Source organism: Mus caroli, chromosome 1 (assembly GCF_900094665.2).
Source record: "Mus caroli chromosome 1, CAROLI_EIJ_v1.1, whole genome shotgun sequence".
NCBI classification, from domain to species: Eukaryota; Metazoa; Chordata; class Mammalia; order Rodentia; family Muridae; genus Mus; species Mus caroli.
Genome location: NC_034570.1, coordinates 58,736,178 through 58,756,851, shown reverse-complemented (window position 1 = coordinate 58,756,851; position 20,674 = coordinate 58,736,178). Strand labels below are relative to the sequence as shown.

General features: G+C 46.6%; 1 protein-coding gene and 1 pseudogene across 3 annotated transcripts in view; both read left to right on the top strand.

The window, feature by feature from the left end:
- Positions 1 to 13,230, top strand: part of Plekhm3 (pleckstrin homology domain containing M3) — a 169,481-nt gene extending 156,251 nt beyond the window's left edge. For 2 of the 3 annotated variants that reach the window (XM_029477340.1, XM_029477337.1), the window contains exon 8: positions 7,163 to 13,222. In XM_029477340.1, the coding sequence (XP_029333200.1) occupies positions 7,163 to 7,340 (178 nt within the window). In that variant the 3' untranslated portion in view covers positions 7,341 to 13,222. Of the gene's footprint in view, positions 1 to 7,162 lie in introns of all 3 variants that reach the window. The other variant, XM_021171504.1, reaches the window with a different exon arrangement.
- On the top strand, positions 2,469 to 2,971 carry LOC110308062 (annotated as a pseudogene).
- Positions 13,231 to 20,674: the final 7,444 nt, after the last annotated feature.

Here is a 20,674-nt window from a genome sequence, read left to right as displayed (position 1 = left end):
GTGGGATGGGGGGGTTGTTTGTTTGTTTGTATGTCCAATGACAGGAGAAAACAGCAAGCCAGACTCCAGTAGCTACCTCACTTAGCTAAAAGATTTAAATAATCTTCCTGCTTTATTGGAAAAGCCAGTGATCACTCATGACTGTCTAGGGCACCTTACCCAGCAGCCATCCCCTAAATGGCACGCGTATGCTCATAGTGGATACTTCTCTCTGCTGCTCATCCTGTTCGTTATGGTCTCTTGAGAGTGGAAATCAACCACAGGCTCTATACTTCTCCGAAGGCCCATCCTTTGCTTGTCAGAAAGCCAGCAAACTGAAGCCTGAATTTTAATCCAAATGAATTGTCCAAGGCCAATGCCTGAGCCAAAAATAAAGATGCAGAAGGAAGAGAACTTAACAAGAATGAGCAGACACATTGCAGTGACCTCTACAGGGGCAGTGTCCTTTAGCAGTTTCCTGTGACCTCCCTGTGTGCAGTCTGAGTCTGGAAGGGGGCAAACGAAGCCATCAAGCCTGTGTCTAATTGGTCTCACATCATCAGCATTCCAGAACAGGAAACAATCTGCAGCCAGGAATTCTTGCTTCTTTGCCATAAGATTTGAGAAGCAAACCTTTACCCTTGGATAGATGTAGCTTGGCTAGTTTGTAGCGGGTTCTGGTTCTTGGATTCAATAGCCATAATAAAACTATCTATACTAACTTATGTAACCTACCTTAACTAACACAAATAAACCGCACTCAAAGGACTGTAACGCCCCTTTACTGGGCTGAGCCTTTCTGGAGAGGAAGCAGCTAGTGCTCCTTGGCACTCATTCCCCACAGAGCATGGGAAAGGAGAGTGCAAGTACCCAGCTCGATTCCACTGCCCACACCTCCCTCGAGTCCACATGTTGGAAGACACTGGATACCAGCTAGCCCAAGGAGTGAAGAGAATAAGGTCAAAAGACAAAGTACCTTGTCACTGTCCTGTGGTATGTTTATGCCAAGCTGAGCTGAGAAACCATCTCCTTACTCTGATGTTCTCACCTCTGCAGCAGCATTCTCGTGGTCGCTCTCTCACGTCCTCATGGACGCTCTACTGATGTGCTTTCCCAGTGGGAGTTGCTTTTCCTAGTTCATAAAAGGAGTTTAGTGTATAAAGTACATGCAAAAATAAATTGCCTTTTATTTGCCTCATGGTCTGGGTAGAGTATGAAAGAATAGAAAGGCCACAGAGAAATTGCCCATCGAAACTGATCCAAAAAGCTACTAAGTGCAACGAGAGCTAGCCAGCCAGGATAGCTCTGGGATGGAGTTGAAAAGGCACTGAGCTGGTAAAAAGTTGAGTTACCAAATGATGCACAGTGGTCTATCATGGGTGTTTATATCAAGCTTGATTTTATTTTATTTATGGAAATAAAATCTCAATCTTACAACCTTCCTGCCTCAACCTCCCTGAGTGCTGAGACTATACACATCTGGCCTTTGACCTTTCTCTTTTCCAGTGCTGAGAATCAAACCTAGGGTCTTGTTGGACATGCAATCTACATGACTTACATCCAAACCTCTTTACATCTTAAATGATGTTCTAAATAATGTCGGAAACAACAGGATAGTACTAGTTTGTTCAAGGTTTTATTGTTGTTGTTGTTGTTGTTGTTGGGTTTTTCGAGACAGGGTTTCTCTGTGTAGCCCTGGCTGTCCCGGAACTCACTCTGTAGACCAGGCTGGCCTCAAACTCAGAAATTCGCCTGCCTCTGCCTCCCAAGTGCTGGGATAAAAGATTAAAGGCGTGCACCACCACTGCCTGGCTTGTTCAGGTATTTTTTATTACATGCTTTACTGAAAATAAGTTGTTTTGAGAATGACACGGATACGAGTACTGAGCTGGACCTTGTTGGTTGGCAAGAATGTAAGTCAGCAAGTGGGAAGGGTACCAGCCAGTTAATTCACTGGGCACTCCTCTGTGATTTCCTTTCAAGATATTTAGGTCAAGATATTTGTGATTCTCAGCAGATACTATTTTGACCCCACAGATATTGTCAGTATCTGTAGCCATTGCTGATTGTCACAGCTCAGATTAGGGGAAGGTTGCTCTGGCTACTGGGTAGAGGCTAAGCACCCTATAGTGACAGGACAGCCCCTTGCACTGAAGAAAATCCCACCTAAAATGTCAGTGGTGCTGAGGTTGAGACTCCTAGCTTATGAAGCAATGTACATATAAGAAAGAAATGGGAAAATCCATGTGCCTTTAGTCAGTAGCAAACACTCTGCCTGAAGTTGCATCCTATAAAGAAACTTTGGCTTTGGTGGCTTGCTGCTTAGCGAGGGGACTCAGACATATAGAAACTGGCCTTCATTTGGTATGTTGCCTGTTGCAGTTTTTAGTCAGAGGTGATTATGATGACAGATTTGCCTTGTATAAAGACAGACTTCTGGCTGGGTGGTGGGTCAGGTGACCCGAGGGGCTTCGGAGTGTGTTTGAAAAGTTGACTTAGGCCTTTCTCTCGGCCCAAAGTCCCCTCAGCAATGGCGAGTCAGTCGCAGGGCATCCAGCAGCTACTGCAGGCCGAGAAGCAGGTGGCCGAGAAGGTGTCCGAGGCCCGCAAGCGAAAGAACCAGAGGCTGAAGCAGGCCAAAGAAGAAGCCCAGGCTGAAATTGAACAGTACTGTCTGCAGAGGGAGAAGGAGTTCAAGGCCAAGGAAGCTGTGGCACTGGGCTCCCATGGCAGCTGCAGCAGTGAGGTGGAAAAGGAGACCCAGGAGAAGATGACCGTCCTCCAGAACCACTTCAAGCAGAACAGGGATGAAGTCCTGGATAACCTCTTGGCCTTTGTGTGTGACATCTGGCCGGAAATCAATGAAAACTACCGCATAAACAGATAGGAGGTGGAAGTGCCTGCTCTGTGGGTTGGCATGAGATCTGCCCCCATAGAATAGGAAACCTCCACAGAGCTGGAGTTCTGTTCTGGAAGGCATTAAATTATTTCTTTATGCTGTTGTAGGACCCTTCACTTTTTGAGAGTATCAAATCTAGCTTTTTGTACAGACTCACTATGTACCTGAAGTTTCATCTTCTTGTATGTCTTTAAGGAGCATATGTCACCTGTTTTCCTGTGTCTTCATGCAATGTTGACTTTTTTTAAATTAATCTAGTAGAAAAAATTCTTTGAAGGAAGAAAGGGAGTAAACTGTTCCCTTCTCCTTTCTTACAGGTCAGGGGCGTTATCTATGAAAAAGTAGACAGTAGCTATTAGTAACTCCTATGAAGAAGCAGCCAGCCTTAGAGTACTCTATCCTGGATAATTTAGGACAGTCAATACGATATGCTTGTTCCGGCTGCTGTTAGTGTAACCTAACCCAAATCACTAGATGCTAGGACTTGACTTTTTACATGTTTTTGGTGTGCTTATAATCATTTAAAAGTAAAAATTTGTCTTGCTCTTCAAAAAAAAAAAAGACAGACTTCTGAAAACTTGGGTAGGGTGAATCTTCCTTTCTTTTTCTTTTAGGTGGAGCGGTGAGTATCTGTAAAGGTGCACATGTGTACTTGGTACATGTGAAGGTCAGAGGTCAATCTCAGGGTCATTCCTCAGAGTCATCCACTTTGGTTTTTAAGGCACGGTCTCTCACCAGTTTGTCTAGACTAGCTGGCCAGTGAGCTGCAGGGATCCTCTAGTCTCTGTCTTCCCTGGGCTGGGGTGACAGGCTTGTATTGCCATATGGGGCTAGGAATCAAACTCTGGTCCGTCCTCAGCACAAAGGGAGGGGCTGCAAGCACTTTAGTTCAGGTAACATGGTCAAGGAACAGTTAAGCCCTAGGAGCCAACCATCTTTCCAAGTAAGGCCCCTCTGTAATAGAGCCCTGTTCCCAAGGAAGAGCAGAGCTCTGTTGCTCTGCAGATGCTGTGCTTTCTCTGAACCTCACACTTCTGCTACAGACTTTTATTAATTTCATATAAAAACAGATTTGTCTTTTTCTTCCCTTTTCTGCCGTTTTTTCAAGGTTTTTCTTGTCTGTTTATTTGAGATAGGGTCCCACTGTGACTCTAGCTAGCCTAGAATTCCCTATATACACCAGACTGGCTTCAAACTCACAGAGATCCACCTGCCTCTGCCTTCCAAGTGCTAGGATTAAAGGCATATGCCACCATGCCTGGCCTGCCTTATTCTCTAGAATGAAAATCAGGGAGCATGGTGAAAGGGAGCTAAGGAGTGATTGTGTTTAAGAATGTTATTGATCCATGCATCCATACCACAGTTGAAAAATGCCTCCAGGGTTACAAATTGTTAGAAAATAAGACTTTGTTCTGTTTTGCGCTTCTTAATTTCTTTATCTCACACTTGTTTCAGTTACTGACCTTTGGCTAGACCAAGCAGGTGCACTGGCCTTCCATCACTCTATAGGTGGTTTTTGCACGAGAAATGCCTGATAAGACTCAATCTCTTCCTTCACTGCAGGCCTGGTATCAGCAGAGATAAGGGAGTGGCACTGGGGAACTGGGTGTTTCCTCCTTATCAGTTGCTGCCCTCGGACCACGGCCCCTAGGTGTATAAATCCATGACCAGCCCTGAGGAAATTCACTTGATAAAGCTACCATTAGTGTCATTTAATGATAGCTTACAAAGGTGTGACCCAGTGGAGACAAAGCCACTACCCAAAGTGGATAGTTAGCCCAGACAGAGGCACTGGGAGACCTGGCTCTGACCTTCATTCTGACTGGCAGGAGTGGATGTGTAGGGAAAGGGAGGGCATTGAGGTGACCCAGCTGTGTCCAGGAAGGAGCATTAGAGTCCCCTGTAAGGGATGTATCGCTTCTGCTTGCATGTAAGGAATGTATCGCTTCTGCTTGCATGGTCCTTCCACCTGTATTGGCTCATTGTAGTCTCACAGCAAACATGAGGAGGAAGTTGTGGTCAGCAGTACTAGAAAAAAGGCAACTGACTCATCCAGGAAGCAACAGTCCACCCAGGGCATCCCAGCTATAGAGAGAGACATTAGTGACTTGACACTGCTTGTGGAGTATGTATTTGCTCAGATGGCCATCAGTGGAGCCTAGGCTCGTGCCAGTAGCCCTGAGTCCCAGTGACAGCTCTGTCTCCAGCTCTCTGTATGCCTAGGAGATGATCACTAGCCCTTTGGGAAACTTAGTGTTCTGCTCAGTAAAAAGAGGGGCCTGTTGGGGCTATCTGGACCACACACTGACATCAGTGAAGTCTGGCTGCAGAGGCCTCCCAGAAATGCCTGAGGGGCATAGCTTGTCCCTGGGCCAGGAACTGCTGGACACTTTACCCATGATCTCATTCAAGGCTTGCAGCATCCCAGTGAGATGGCTTCTCATGTTATCTCCCCTAAGCCTATGAAGAAACTGACGCTCACCAAGTGAGATCACTTGCTCCAGGGCATCATCTAGTCTGCATGGGTAGCATACCAGATACCACAGGCTGGGTGGCTTAAAGATGTGTTTCTCACAGCTCTGGGGGAAATGGAAGGCTCAGAGGAGAGTGCTAGCAGGATTTGCTTCTGATGAGGATTTTTCTTTTCTTTTCTTTCTTTCTTTCTTTCTTTCTTTCTTTCTTTCTTTCTTTTTTTTTTTTGTTTTAAAGATTTATTTATTATAAACTGTAGCTGTCTTCAGATGCAGCAGAAGAGGGCATCAGATCTCATATGGATGGTTGTGAGCCACCATGTGGTTGCTGGGATTTGAACTAGAGACCTTCAGAAGAACAGTCAGTGCTCTTAACCGCTGAGCCATCTCTCGTGCCCTGATGAGGAGGATTTTCATACTAGGTCACTAATGGCTTTGAATAGTGCACAGGGAGGAAGAGAGATGCTAAGACATTGAGAAGCTCTGTTTCCTGCGTTAAGGACACTAAGCCAATTGGACCAAAGACACACCCTTACCTTAATTAGTAATACCTACATACTCTGTCACCAATAGGAGTTACCTTGGGGGGAACTGATCTTCTTTATGAGAACCCCAGGGGGACACATCAAGGATAGGGGAACAATTTGTGGTTCCTCATCTATTGTCTTGAGAACCACTGTCCTCAGTTGAGCTAGGAGCAGGTACTGCTGGGGGCAGGAAGCCTCTGTAGGCCATCTCTTTATTAGACATTCCCAACAACTCCAAGTCACCGCCCTCTCCACAGGCATGGGTGGGTCAGTGGGAAAACCCTCCTTAGGCCAAGCCATTGAGTCCTGCTTGGTGGTGCTATAAGTAAGATATTGGCACATTAGGGTATAGTGTCCTGAAGTAACCATATCCAAGATTGAAAAGCCCAGGACATCCTGAAGACAGATGCATGTAACACCTCCAGGGCTAAAGAAGATCATGTAGTCAGCCCCCTGGGCTCATGGGATGAGGTGAAAGTTCCCTTCCACAGCTCCTGTGTGGCGGAAGAGAGCTCCATACACAGGAGTAGGGCTGGGGCAGCCAGGCTCATTAGTCATTGCTAAGGACTCTACAGTGAAAACAAGCTGCACAGGCAGGCAGACTCCTGCAGACTCCAGCAGGCCAGACAAGCAGCTAGTCAGCCACCTGGAATGGCTCCCCTCCATGACTTACCAGAGCTGCCCTGTTGGTGAGAAAATGGTTCCTTTCCACTCTTTGACTCGTCCTTGTTCACACTTAGGTCATACTGGTAGCCCTTTAAAGGTGGGAGGATTTTCCTCATTTTAAAAAGTACACAGCATAACAAGCCCTAGGACATCATGCAGAGAATGAAGATGTCCATCAGACCTTCCTGAACTAAGACATAAAAGCAGTAAGTTAGGAGGGCTGAAGTAGAACACTCCCTGGCATACAGCGCAGGGCTGCCAATGCCTGCTAAGAGTTCTTGCTGCCAAGGCACTAGGTTACATTCTTGGCTGCTCACCCTAGAGTTTTTACTCCATTCTCTCTGGTGGAGAGGAAACTGGCACACAAAGCCTCATGTGCCTGTTGTCACTGTTAACAGAGTCACTGGGTCAGTGTTGACTCCCCTCCACCCAAGCCAGTGTCTCATGAGGCCAGTTCCAATCACAGGGAGATTGTGTCACTGGTGAAATCTAACATGGAGCCTTTTGAAAACAGATGCAGCCCCTGTCTCTCGTTATACGTCCTCCCAAGGACAGGGATGTCCTGCACAGCCTGTTGTGCTCTGTAGTCTTGTAATCACTTCTGTGCTTGGCTTTTGCAGATGTGAAAGCTGTGGAGCTGTCTTCCATTCTGAGTGCAAAGAAAAGTCTGTCCCCTGCCCACGGTGTGTCCGACGGGAACTGCAGAAGAAGCAGAAATCCTTCTGGCGGCAGCTGAACGTGGACGAAAGCCTGGAGGAGGCATGCACCATGTTCGAGCTGTCCTACCAAAACACCTGACTGCAGGCCCAGATGCACTCACCACCACCCAAGGGGCTGCCCATGCAGATGAGGCTGTTCCTTCTTCAGCTAGATGTAGATAGATAAGTTATTTATTTATATTATATACACCTATACGTCCTGTACGTATGATGCTTTGTATAACTCATTGTCCAAGAAGTCCACAAAGATCTTGTGGATGAACTCCTACAGATAGCTGAGTTACCCTTGGCCATGACATTTGCTGCTTGCTCCCAGCAAATGTGATTGACACACATTGCTCTGTAGTTCAGACTCCTTCATGCACACTGGCTCTCAGGTATTGGAGGAAACACCTCTCACAGCAAAGCTTTGCATTGCTACTGACATTTAGCCTTTGCTGAGGAAACTGAGGTAAGAGCCATTGTCATCTGCTTCACAAGGACATCCCTAAAACACAAGAATGATTCTGGATACTTCCAGGCCCAGAGTCCTTGGAAGAGATGGGAAGAGTAAAGCAGAGCCATAGCAGAAAGCTTGAGGCCCCTTCCTTCAACAGAGAGCATCAGGAGCTGAGATGCCCTGGGTTTGAACTCAATCCCTGAGCGAGAGTACAGAAAGCGAGGACCTCGGTGGCCAGTCCCTTCCTGTCGTTGTCTGTTGGCTGGTACGAAGCCCAGCACCTTCCTGATGATCAGACTCTACAATGCCTGCCAGAGAGTGTACATGGGTGCCCTAAGAACAGTTCCAAGCGTGGAATGGAGGACACTGGTCATACACTGGTCATGTTTTTCATGGTGCTGCCCAGGAGGAAGTGTCCCAGGATTGCACTCAAGCGTATCAGTGCATAGTCTGCTAGGTCGAGTTTACTGCACGCATCTTGGAGGACCGGATGTTTCCTTCCCCAGAGCCTCCATCGGCAGGACCCACCTGTCATTTGAATGTTTTATTTCTCCTTGTCCTTCACAGCACCTTTGACCTTTATTCAGCCCGAATAACTACTCTTGCTTTTGTATTCTGGATGTTTGGTTTGTTTGGGATGGGGGCATATTTTAAGACAGGGTCCTGCTGTATATCCCTGGCTGGCCTCTAACCTGTGACCCTGCTGCCTCATCCTCCAAATGCTGGGACTACAGGTATGCACCATCATACCTGGCTTTACTTGTTTTTAATTATTTTTAAAAAATATTTAAAAGTAAAAAGTATGTAATTATTAAAAGTTATTAAGAAGTAACATTTTGAAAAATACAAACCTAAACTATTAAGAAAATACCAAACATAAATAGAATTAATGAATTAATATTATTGAAATAAGTAGATATATACATATATAATTGCCACCTTACAGTAACACAAAGAGTAACTAGTGTGGTAGGAGTGAGAAGTGAATCACTTCGCTCTTCGGAGGGTAGTGGTCTCCCACTGTGGTCCCCTTGTAAGAGCCTGCAGAGTTGTCACTGTGACCAAGATGGCTGCTAGGAAGGCACTGAGACCCTGACAGCCAGCATTCCTTCTTCCTTAACTCTTTCCAAGGCAGGAGAATAGACTCACCAGGAAGTGCTTGTTTGTGTCTTTCACCTGGAGCTGGTGTTGCCCACTGCCGCCCATGCTTCTGTCCTTTGGGATTTTCACTGCTGTTCTGATCAGGCGAAACACTGGCTCACGGAGAACACAGCGGTTCAACTCCAAGTTGCTCCCACAGGCACCAGCTCTTGATGCTTCGGTCTAGTAGGAGACATTCAGCTGACTTGTGCAGTTAGAGGCAAGCATTTCACCTCTTGGCCCACACCATTTCCTTTGGCCCCAGACCATGCAGTTGAACGCCACACGTGTGTTCATTTCCTAGCTACCCGGAAGCTATAGCCAAGGCATGAAACTTGGTAAAAGGCCAGGGCCCTATTTACCAGACACCTCACGGTACCTTTTATAAACTCTTGGGAAGGCAGGTTGACCTCACTGGAGTGAGTGGTAGGGAATGTTGGACATAAAGGACAAGGGTGGGAAGTCTCAAACACTTGGCAAAACAGGCAAACAGATTTGAGTCTCTCTCTTCCTCCTCCCGTTCGTGAAATACAGTATTTATATTTTCCAGCCTCAGAGAACAGAACATGATCTTTCACTGGAGAATTCTAGACCTGCTTATTATGAAACAGATGTGCTCCCGTGGCACAGTGCCTTCTCTCTCCACCCCCAGTCCCTGTCACCGTAGCTTACTCTTGACCTTTGCTGAAATTAATGTATCTGTGATTCTGACTGTCAGAGATGCCATTCCCAGCACACTGAGCACAGAGACCTGAAGAACAGAGCCTCCGACCCCAGATTGGCCCCATGTCCTGCCCCAACTCACAGGTGTCCAAGATTAGACCTAATAAAAGCCGAGGGTGAAATCTGGATCCCTGTTCAGTACACCTGAGTTGTCTGTCCCCACTGCCCCTTAGAGGGCCCTGCTGTGTGTGAGCGGACCTTGGACACTCCTAAGACCTTTCCCTGGACATTGCTTCATGTTTATTTTTTAAAGGCAAAGATAAGCGTGCTGTCATTCATGATCTGGAATTGGAACCGTGTCCTGCTACTTCTGTTTTCACTCTGGTCCATGCCCGCTCTGGACTCACAACAGCGTTCTCTGCCACCACCACCCGAATCTGATAGGACACCGTGGAGCCAGATCAGGAGTTGGGCCTGCCATGAAAATTCAAAATGGCTATTTTCAGCCCAGAATGCCTCAGAGTGCATGAAGGCGCTTACTGTTTCAGGTCTAACAAATGACTTGGTGCAGTGTTAGGTAGTTGTTCCACTGCTTAGAAACCATCGAAACAAAAGCAAGCCTGTGCATTTCCACCTCCTTTTTTTTTTTTTTCATCTCAGTAAATACCGTACACGTAAAGTATAATGGAAAACGGTCCATTAATCTCCTGGAGCTGCTAGCAAAGCCCAGGGAACGGCTTTTCACTAAACAGCCATTCCCTGGTGTAGCACAAGAATTCCCTCCTGCTAGTGCCAGAAACTCATGTGTGACACCATCCAGCCCGGGGGAAGTGTTGGCACCCAACCCCACCGTTAAGAAGCCAGTTCCTAAAATAGACCTGCGTTTGCACCACAGTAGGAAGGCTGCAGGGTGCTCCAAAGGCAGTCAGCTCTGATGGGAGAGGAGTTCTTTCCAGGGCTGCCTATTCCCAAAGTTGGACACAGCCTTATATGAAAACCATGTAAACTCTCTGTCTTCCCCCTGACTTCATGTGCTGAATAACAGCCATCTTTTGAGAGTTTTCACATTTGATGAGCTGAAAGGTTAACTGGTTAACTGCTTCTTGATTCTTCTATAATAGGCTTCTACCAAAAAGGGGGCGGGGGGGACGGAGTGTGTGATTACAGTGCCTTGGGATTCGAAGGTTCCAATACAGTCTGAAATAGCCCCGTGCTGTGATTCCCCTCAGCTGCCCCAAAACAAAGGTGTCTGTGTCACTCTGTCACTGTGGCTGAGTTGCAGCACACCCTCGGTGAGGTCTGGCCTGTCTCTGCTTGTCATGTGTGCACACTGCACATAAGCACTGACAGATTGCTTTCTGCAACTCCTCCAGGAAGCTTGGCTTCCAGCCCTGCAAGTTCATTCTTCATCTGTGGCCCAGAGATCTCCAGACACAAACTACCTATGAGAGCAGGACCACAGTGATACAGGACCACAGTAATGCCATACACCCTGAGCACCAAGAGCAAAGCCCGCTGCCAGCAAGGAAGTAGAGACACGTTCTGCTGCTAGTTCAGGGGCGAGCCCTGCCCTCTCACCCTGCAGATCAGCTCTGGGTCTTCTCCCAAGCTTTGCTGAAATAGTCAGATTAGAAACTAGGCTTTGACCCTTAGTTGGAATACTGCCTGGTCCCAACACAGACTATTTTATTTTGTTTGATTTGGTTTTTCTTATGGTAAATAGGGAAGTGTGCAATATTGTTTTGGGAGTTTTCTACATGACTTTTCATCTTCTGAAATAATGTAGAGATGTCAGGAATTTGAGACAAAGGGGAAAGAAGCTAGCCCTTTCTTCCTTGGCCACTTCTCCCTGGAGCCTCTGGCCCTTCTCATCCATTCCTTGGTACTGAAGTGGTGGTGGGCATTAGGAGCGTGCTTCACTGCCCTGCCCCGTCCCACTCGCCTGACCCCAGCACACTACAAGCTACGTGACTAAACCCCTCAGCTAACCTAACCAATGCTGATCTCTGTCACAGGGACAGTTTCTTAACAGTTAAGTCCTAGCACCCAGTAGTCTCTCTCTGTAGGCACTTCTGTCCTTTAGATTCAAAAATCTCTGACTTGAGATTTTTTTTTTCTGGTATGTTTTAGTGGGTGCAGGACTAAAACAAAAAAAAATCTACATCACTGTCAAACTCTGGGTGAAAGGGAAAATGTAGCTGAGCCTCTCCAGCATTTGCCAGTGTGTTTTATGTAAGATGGGTTCCTTGTGACCGTGGCATGTAGCACTGTCTCCATAGTGTAGGCTCTGATGTGATGGGAGGCACTAGTGAGAGGGACCCAGGCTGTTCTGCTAGGGCTCTGCTCTGAGGGAAAAGAGGTGCTGGCTACTGTCATTTTAGAAAGCTCCCTAGTGAAGCCACTTGTTTCCCAGGCCAGATGAACAAGACACCTAGGGCAGCTCTTCCACAGTTGGGTCCATCTGGCCAGCTTTGGAAGCTGTAATCCAGCCCTGTCCCCTCCCATGATTGCCTTGCCTGCTTGCTTCCTCAGCCCTGGGCCAGGTTTGAGCCTCATACTAATAAACCACCTAGAGACCAACTGGCCAACGGCCCTTCCTTCCCACCGGTTTGTCTCCCTGTAGGAGTGCCTTATAGTCTAGTCTAGTCTCTGACCCACTTGAAGCCTGCAGGACCCTTCAACCAACTATGGATCCCTTCACGCTTCCCTGCTGGCTCCTCTTCAGTACACAGCCCACCTGGAGCCTGTGTATTCCGAGATGCACGTCCACCTTTGCTTAACCTGGTGCCTTAACTTCACAAGGAAAGGGATTCACATTGCAAATGCATTATCTGAGTGAAACATCAGTTTCTTCAGTGCCATTGGCACTTTTACCAGGAAATACAATAGGCATAATTATACAATGTTTTGACCTTATTTTATGATGTTTCTCAGCCACTCTTTGTTTGCTTGCTTTCATTAACCAAACTCAGGGGAATGTCATGCCACCACAGTCAATGGGGAAAGAAAGAAAACTAGCTACCCAGAAATGAATGACAAAGTCTATGAACTTAGTCTTTTCTAGGTTCAGAAGTGACATCAACAGGAGGATTTTTTTTTTCCTTTATTGTATAAAGATTCTCTTTACTTGCCACCTGTGTTCCACGTAGAAGATGGGAAACCTCGGGGATGTGTGTGGATGACAGTGTCCCTATTTTCAGCCAGGGCAGTCCACTGAGCCACGGGATCAGGCCTTCACTGCAGTGAGCTCTGCCTCTGGTCACCTGTCTGGCTCTTACTGTAGACAGTTTTTACCTGTCTCCAAGGAATGATAAAGGGAGGAGGTGAAGAGCAAGAGTGTGTGATGTGGATGGTCCTGCATAGCTCATTCTCGGGCTCCTAGATCAGATCCGAGTCATTCCCCTTCCTTCTGCTCATGCGGTACAGAAGCAATCAGGATCTGCCTTTGAGCTGTTCCTTCTCTCTGTTAGTTATTCGTAATAGCTAATGTGCTAGTTTATGTGGTCCCTGTTGTCTGGATCTGATTGCCTTTTTTGGTTAATTTATCCATATTTTTGTTTACATTATTTTTAAAGCTAGTAACTGTAATAGTATAAAATTGAAGTTGTGCTGTTGACAGGACATCTCTCTCTCTCTCTTTTTTTTACAGTTATCTGTCAGATAATTTAAGTGCACCTGTCCCTAATGTATAAAGTTCTCTCCTTCTCAATAAATGACAATGGAAGTACGTTCTCTCATATCAGCTTTATTAAAAAAAAAATCTTCAGGAAATGGGGAAGTGAGCCCTTGGCAAAATCAAGATTTGAGGTCTATTGAGAGTGGGCTATTTACCTTTGTAGAAGGAGGGGGATTAAAACCTTTTTGTTTGATGTGTGTGAGAGGTTTGCTGTGTGTTTGTGTACTACACTCATGCTTGTTGCCCAAGGAGTTCAACAGAGGGCATTGGATTCCCCTAGAACTGGTTTTATAGATGGTTGTGAGCTACCATATGGGTGCTGAGATCCAAACCCAGGGCCTCTGGAAGAGCTACAAGCATCCTTAGCTGCTGAGCCATCTCTCCAGCCCTGCTGTGGTTTAAATATCTCTTACATCTGGATTTATAACCTTATAGTGTTCTCAGCCTTTTCTCTGTTTACAGAAAATATCACTGGAGTTTGCTTTCTGTTGATGTGATAAACACTGTGGTAGAAGCCTCTTAGGGAGGAAAGAGTTTACAGGCCAACCTAATCTAGACATGACGTAGGTAGCCCCTCAGTTGACACTCCCACCCCAAGTGACTCTTGATTGTGTCAAATTGACAAGAAAGGCTAAGGAAGACAAAGGTGTAACATGTGGAAGAAGCAGTGTCTCTTCTGGGCTTTCTTTGCTGAATCAAGGCTGTTCGGAGACCAGTGCCCTGAGGTGGTCTGAGGTGGTCTGCTGAGTGTCTGTCCTCTCCCTGTCTTCCCCCAGCAATCCCAGCCATTCTCACAGCCCTCTCCTGGCTCACTCCACATAGGAGGCAGTGCCAGTCAGTCAGCATGAGGAAAAGGCTATGGCAGAGGGCCATACTCTGGGAAAAGAAAAGAAAGATGTGGCCATGGTGGTACAAACCTTTAATCCCAGCACTCAGGCATCAGGCAAATGATTCCTGTGAGTTCAAGGCCAGCCTGGACTATGTAACCAGTTCTACAACAGCCAGGACTACAGAGTCTGACACGGAATAAGAAAGAAAATAAGGAGCAGGTGTAGAGCAGCCTCAGAAAGCTGAGAATTTATTAAAAATAGGCACCTGCCTTCTGCCTGGGCTGGCCCTTGCCCCTCGGCCAGAAAGGCCCAAGGGTATGACAACTGTCTTCTTGGAGCCTTGCCAAAGCGCCATCGCCACTCACTTTCCCAAAGAAGGACATTGAAAAGAGACTAGCAAAGGCATTTCTGGCTAAACATTTGCCAAGGGTGAACCCTGAGCCTTACTCCCTAGACACACCCAAACTAGGCCCTGCCCTGCCTGTCCACACAGGAAACCAGCCCAGCCCACACTCTGCCCCAGGACTAGCTGGACTTCATCCTCACACCAAAGCTGCTATGATGCATAACAGAAGGAGACAAGTTAATGTTTCACCGTGGAAAACTAGACACATAATGAAGCCAGAGCCCACATTCAGCAGGTCACAGTTGGAGTATACGACGTCTGGGGAACAGCCAGGGAACTGCTTGGGCACTTTCAGAGGGAAGGTGCCGATGCTATCAGAGGCTAGGAGAAAAACTGACATCTTGGCCATCTCCTCCACACTCTAAGGGCATGATTCGGTTCTCCTTTGACACTGGCTCAACATATGGCTTCAGTCAGTGCTTCCCACATTAAAACACAAATAAGAACAGAAGGTCAAGTCCTGTCACAGACAATTATGTCAAAATCTCTCTGGATGGGGCCTGAGGAATGGTAGTATTTTAAGGCTGTGTGATTGTGAGCTAGGGATGTAACCCCAGTGAGGGAATACATGGATAAAGCCCTGGATTTGATCCCCAGTACCACAAAAGGTAAAGAAAGGCCCCTTGAGTAGAATTGATGTGGTCTGAAAGTAACAGCGGCCTGTGATCCCAGCTACTTAGGAGACTGAGGTAGGAGGATTCCAGATTCAAGATCTGTGTGAGTTCAAGGCCAGGTGGGGCAACTTAATGTGATTCTGTCTCAAATTTTTAAATAAGGGGCTAGGGACCCAGCTCAGTGGAAACGCATTGCTCACCCATATGTGCGAGGCCCTGTGTTCAATCCCCAATATGAGGAGGGAAAGGAGACTAGTCTAGGTGAAGAAGTTACCTTGAAATAAACATTAGCTTAGTATAGGGGTGGTCTACAGAGGGAGTGTGGGCTGCAGGACTTTGTTACTTTCCAGCAGACAAAACTTTGGAACGCACTGCTTACCAGCCTCGATTTTCATAAGAGCTAACCTTTACACCCCCATTGTTTCCATTATTTCCTTCCAGGCTGTGGTTAGATTCTACCTAACTGCCTCGTATATGTCCTCTGTAGAGGTCAGGAATAGCTCTCTCATGGCTGCAGGGGCTGCGGTAGCCACAAAGAGAACATCTTATTCTCTTTCTCAGTGTGCACTCACCGAGGTGCACACACGTGAGCGTCGATTCCTAGTTCAGTCCTGAGCTTAAACGTCGTCCGTGTAAACAATCTTGTTTAAGATGGAGAATCATCTGGTGTTTGGAGGGGGAGGTGTTTTTGGTTTTCCCAGAATGGTATGGTTCAAGAAATATGGATCTTAACCTGGGTTCAGATTCCACTTCTGTGATTCTATGGGAGAACTGGGATTTCAAAAGACCAAGTCATTCCACTCCAGACCCCTGGGGGATTTTCAATGGCCAACTAAAGATGCATAGAGAATGTGAAGGAGCGGTAACCATCTCTCCACAGTGTGAGCTCAGACAGACCACATTGCTGGAACATCCAGAGTTTTCTCCTGATAGAAGAGTCCAGAGTATCTCACCCAAGATGTGATCTTGGCACACTCAGGGAATACCAACAGCAACCCACTCTTGTCTCCAACTCCCTGGGAAGCAAGGGGCAAGGGTAAGAACACAAGCAAGAATAAACTTGGCCCTTCCAGTCCTCTCCTGTGGCCTCTCAAAGCAGCATCATTAGAAACTATATTCTTTTTGTTGTTGTTGTTTTGTTTTGTTTTTCGAGACAGGGTTTCTCTGTGTAGCCCTGGCTGTCCTGGAACTCACTCAGTAGACCAGACTGTCCTCGAACTCAGAAATCCACCTGCCTCTGCCTCCCAAAGTGCTGGGATTAAAGGCGTGCGCCACCACACCCAGCTAGAAACTATATTCTTTATCATGAAAATAAAAAGGTTTACATTTCTTTTCATCATTGCATTAAATTCTGATAAAGATAGGGGACTCCTTCTAGGACAACTCCAGTATCTGGTATGTAATACTCAGGAAGCATTAGACAAAACACAACAGAAAAACAGAGCTCATTTCCCCCTCGATTGTATATATTCCCTCATAGTCCGACAAAAAGATCCAGCCAGGCAACCAAATGCTTCTCACACTTGAGCATATAGGAGTTCTGACTATGTGCAGTGACATCTGCTTTACCTGGGCAATAGGGAAATTCATTATTCCCCCACCTTTACTCTGTATCTCTCCATTAAGAGCTATTGCTTTTAAACAAAATCAGCCAGAGTTCATGAGTTCAGACACTATTTCAGATTCTGCCATGCAACCCCCAGGCAGCTGTTGTGTTGGTCTGGGGAAAATTCCTCCAGCCTTTGTCCCAATATGGTCTGTTGTTCCGAGGCTGAAGAGCTATTAGCACAGTAATTTTTCCAAATGAACATTGAGCTAAATTATCTTGAAGGTATAAAGGAACATCTCTCGGTGTGTTATGGAAAATTGCCTCCCAAATTATAAGACATACAAAGCACATATTAATTCTGGGCCCAAGGACATCCAAATTGCCTTAGATTTGTGCTGCATTGTGGTAACACATTCTTAATAATGCCAGGCTCTGAGGATATCACAAGGTACATGCTGTTATGAAAATAAACCAGAATTTCTCTCCATTAGGATCGCTCCACACACACACAGGCCTGGCTAGAGGCATTGTGCTCTGAAACTCAAGTCTTTTGAAGAGGAAATAAATTTAATTGCAGAGGCAGAGAGTAAATTTGAATTCTAAACTGGGTCGACCTCCCCAAATGGCTTTCTCACTGCTGCCCATGAGCGAAGCACCTAGGAAGTGCTGATGGTAGTGCCCAGCAGAGATGCCTGGCTTTAGACATCTCAGAAGCAACTCCTATGCCAGAACATTGGAGACCACAAGAAAAGAAGAGCGAGACATGGCTCTGGAAGACAGTGCCCAGTACCACCAGTGAACTTGTATCAGCATACTGCTGGAAACAGGGAGAAAGCCTTGGAAAAGAGCCCTTCCCAAATCACCATCACACTTCTTCCTCAATTAGGTCACACACTAGTCATCAAGTGTGTGTTAAGTGGTGATTTTCGATTGTTTTTAAAACTTCCCAGTGCTGGGGATAAGTCCTGGGTACCCACTCATACCAGGCAAAAGCGCCACAACTGAACTAGCGTGCAGCTCTTCCCTCCCTTTAAAACGATCAAATATTCCAGAGGGAATCCTAGACGCGGCATTTTATCCCTGAGTGCCTTAAATACATCAAAGAAATATGTCACTGTCACATAGGTAGCTTCAGTGTTATCTCACAGTTAACAAACTTAATGTTAATTCCTGGTTATTATCAATCAAACATGCTTATCAAATCAAATTTTTAAAAATGTCTTTTAAACAAGAAAAAGTTGGGGCTAGAGAGATGACTTAATAGGTAAGAACACTTGTCGTATAACCACGAGGACCTGAGTTCAGATCCCAACACCCAGTTAAAAATCCAGGCCGGGCCTTGTACTCCTGTCATCCCAGTGCTAGAGAGAAGCAGAGATGAGAAACTCACTGAGACTTGCCAGCCACCATCCTAGCAGAAAACATAATTAAACGAAAACAAAAATCCTAGCAAGCTCTGAGTTCAGGAAGAGACCTTGCCTCAGGGAGTAAGGAAGAAAGGGACAGAGAAAAACACCCAGATACCCTCCTCAGGCCTCAGTGCACATGCATGAGTAACCACACCTGTGCACACACATGCACACACCACACACATGCACACAAACAAACAGAAAAAGGAAGCAAAATAAAAGAGCATTTCTGACCCATGTCGAGCAGAAAGCTGTAGCCTCACCCCCATTCCTACTCTATAACCATTCCCAACTCCTGACTGTTCCTCAAGGATCCCTCTTTTCAGGATGGGACCTAGGCCCCAGCTTGGCCTGCGGGGGGCAGGGGGTTGATCTTGTGGAAAGTGAGGCAGACACAGCACACAGCACAGGGAGAGCCTCTCAAGAGGTGAGCCCAGAGTTACAGTTGATTCTCACTGGGAACACACTGGTTTCTTTTTCTTCCTTTGTTTCTATCAACCATGCTGCAAATGGCTTCTCCCTTTAAGTTATGGAGAGCGCATCTCTGGCCCTCAGCATTCCCATGCTTCTTCCTTCTCCTTCCCTCTGTTTTTTGTGCCTTTGTGGTTTCACTGGGCCCACACATCCAATAGCCACTACAGTGTGAGCCTTGCCAGGGCCCCATTCTCACTGGGTTCTCAGAAGACGAAATCAGGGCAGGAAGAAACATGCTTTGCTCGAGAAGCAGGCTCTTAGCAGCCTGTAGAACTGACCCTGTGGTAAAATACCTGAACTCATTGACACAGTCTGCCCAGGAGTTGGGATGGGATCCTACAGAGCCCAGCAGGACGAAGAACTCAGGGCTCAAAAGCTTCTGGCTGTTACACCTAAGGTACTGGCACAAGAGCCAACACCCTAGTCCTCATGGCCAAAGTCTTCTGTATGCTATTTCCAACCAAGACATGGGCTACAAATGTTCTTCCTTCAGTTCTCCTTCTGGACGAGGATTTTATCTTAAAATACACAGATTCTCATATAACTCACACTGACCTTAAACTTCCTATGTCTCCAAGGATGGCCTCCAACCACGTCTGATCCTCCCAAGTCTGGGATTACAAGCGTGAGCCATCATGCCTGCCTTATTCAGTGCTGGGAAATGAACCCAGGCTTTTGGGCACACTATGATAGCACTCCAGCATCCCAGGACTGGGCATCCTAGTCCCTAAGTGTTAGAAATATTAAAGGAAGCTTAAAGAACACAAAAAATCTGTGCAGGAAGGTATTCATCAGTATCAGAGGCTGAGATGGTTTTAAGAATATGACATTGCTTGCCATGTGGCTAGACGCACAACTGATTTTCCTCATCAGATAGAAATGGTGGTTTGATTAAGGTTAGTCTTTAAAATGGACAGGAGCCTATGATTATCTACCATTATGGTCAAAATGTTTTCACTTTAATTTGCTTTTAATAAAACTCCTTATCTCAGGTCACAAAAAGACAGAGGTAAAAGAAGGGTTGGAATTTCTTGCTGGGATGTGAAGCCTGAGCAGTGGTCACTCTCAGAGGTCGCTGGACCAGCAGACTGAGTCAGCTGGGAATGGTTAGAAAGCCCATTCCCAAGCCTCGTGTGGACATACTCTTTGATACTGCAAGTGCGAGCCCAGGGCTATGGGATCTGTGTGCTGGCGCCCATCCATCCAACCATCAGCCTGACTGTGACACAGAATGACTCTGAGCCCCACTGTGGTGGTGCGTTTTAGTTGTCACTTTGATTGGATTGGGAAATGGCTATAAGATTAGTAAAGGATACTTCTGGACGTGTCTCTGATGGGGTTTCCAGAGACTAGTGACCTAAGGGAGATGTACTGTGGCACCATCCCATAGGCTGAGGGCCTACATGAAGCAAAAGTAGAATCAGGAGGAAGCCTGCTAGCTGGGCATTCCTTCCCACTTCCCGTGACTCAAGCACCCAACTCCTGTATACCCAACTTCCTGTATGCCCTGTATTCTGTTAGATGCTAAGGATCTGACAATGCAAACATATAGCCCGTCCATCCATTACAGTACAAAACAGACCACAGCAGGCAATGCTGTCTGTGCCCTGGCTGTGTGGGCAGCATCCTTTGGGAGCTGAAAGACGAGCTCAGAGTCCAGCTCTTATGTTGGTTTCTGCACTTTCATGCTGGGTGACTTTGGCAAGTTCCTTAACCTCAGGGTGGCCAGGAAGCCTCATCTTCCCCAGGTGACCTCTTCTATGGGCATAGTGGGAGTTAGGAGCTGTCCTGGGGTTTAGGTTAAGATGACTCCAACCAAGGCATGTAGCCCTGGCCTGACACACCGGAAAGGTGCAGCAGCTGTGCAAGGGCTGCAGAGAGAAAGCAGGAAAGAGTGTTTTCTCCAGCCAGGAACCTCTTCCCAGGAGGGCCCAGTGGATGCTTGCATGAGAAGGCAAAAACTCGCTATATGTGTGAAGTAAGATGGATGGGGAGCCTCCTCAGGCCTCAGTGCACATGCATGGGTAACCACACCTGTGCACACACATGCACACACCACACATATGCACACAAACGAGCAGAAAAGGGAAGCAAAATAAAAGAGCATTTCTGACCCATGTAGAGTAGAAAGCTGTAGCCTCACCCCCCACTCCCACTCTATAACCATTCCCAACTCCTGTTCCTCAAGGATTCCTCTTTTCAGGATGGGACCT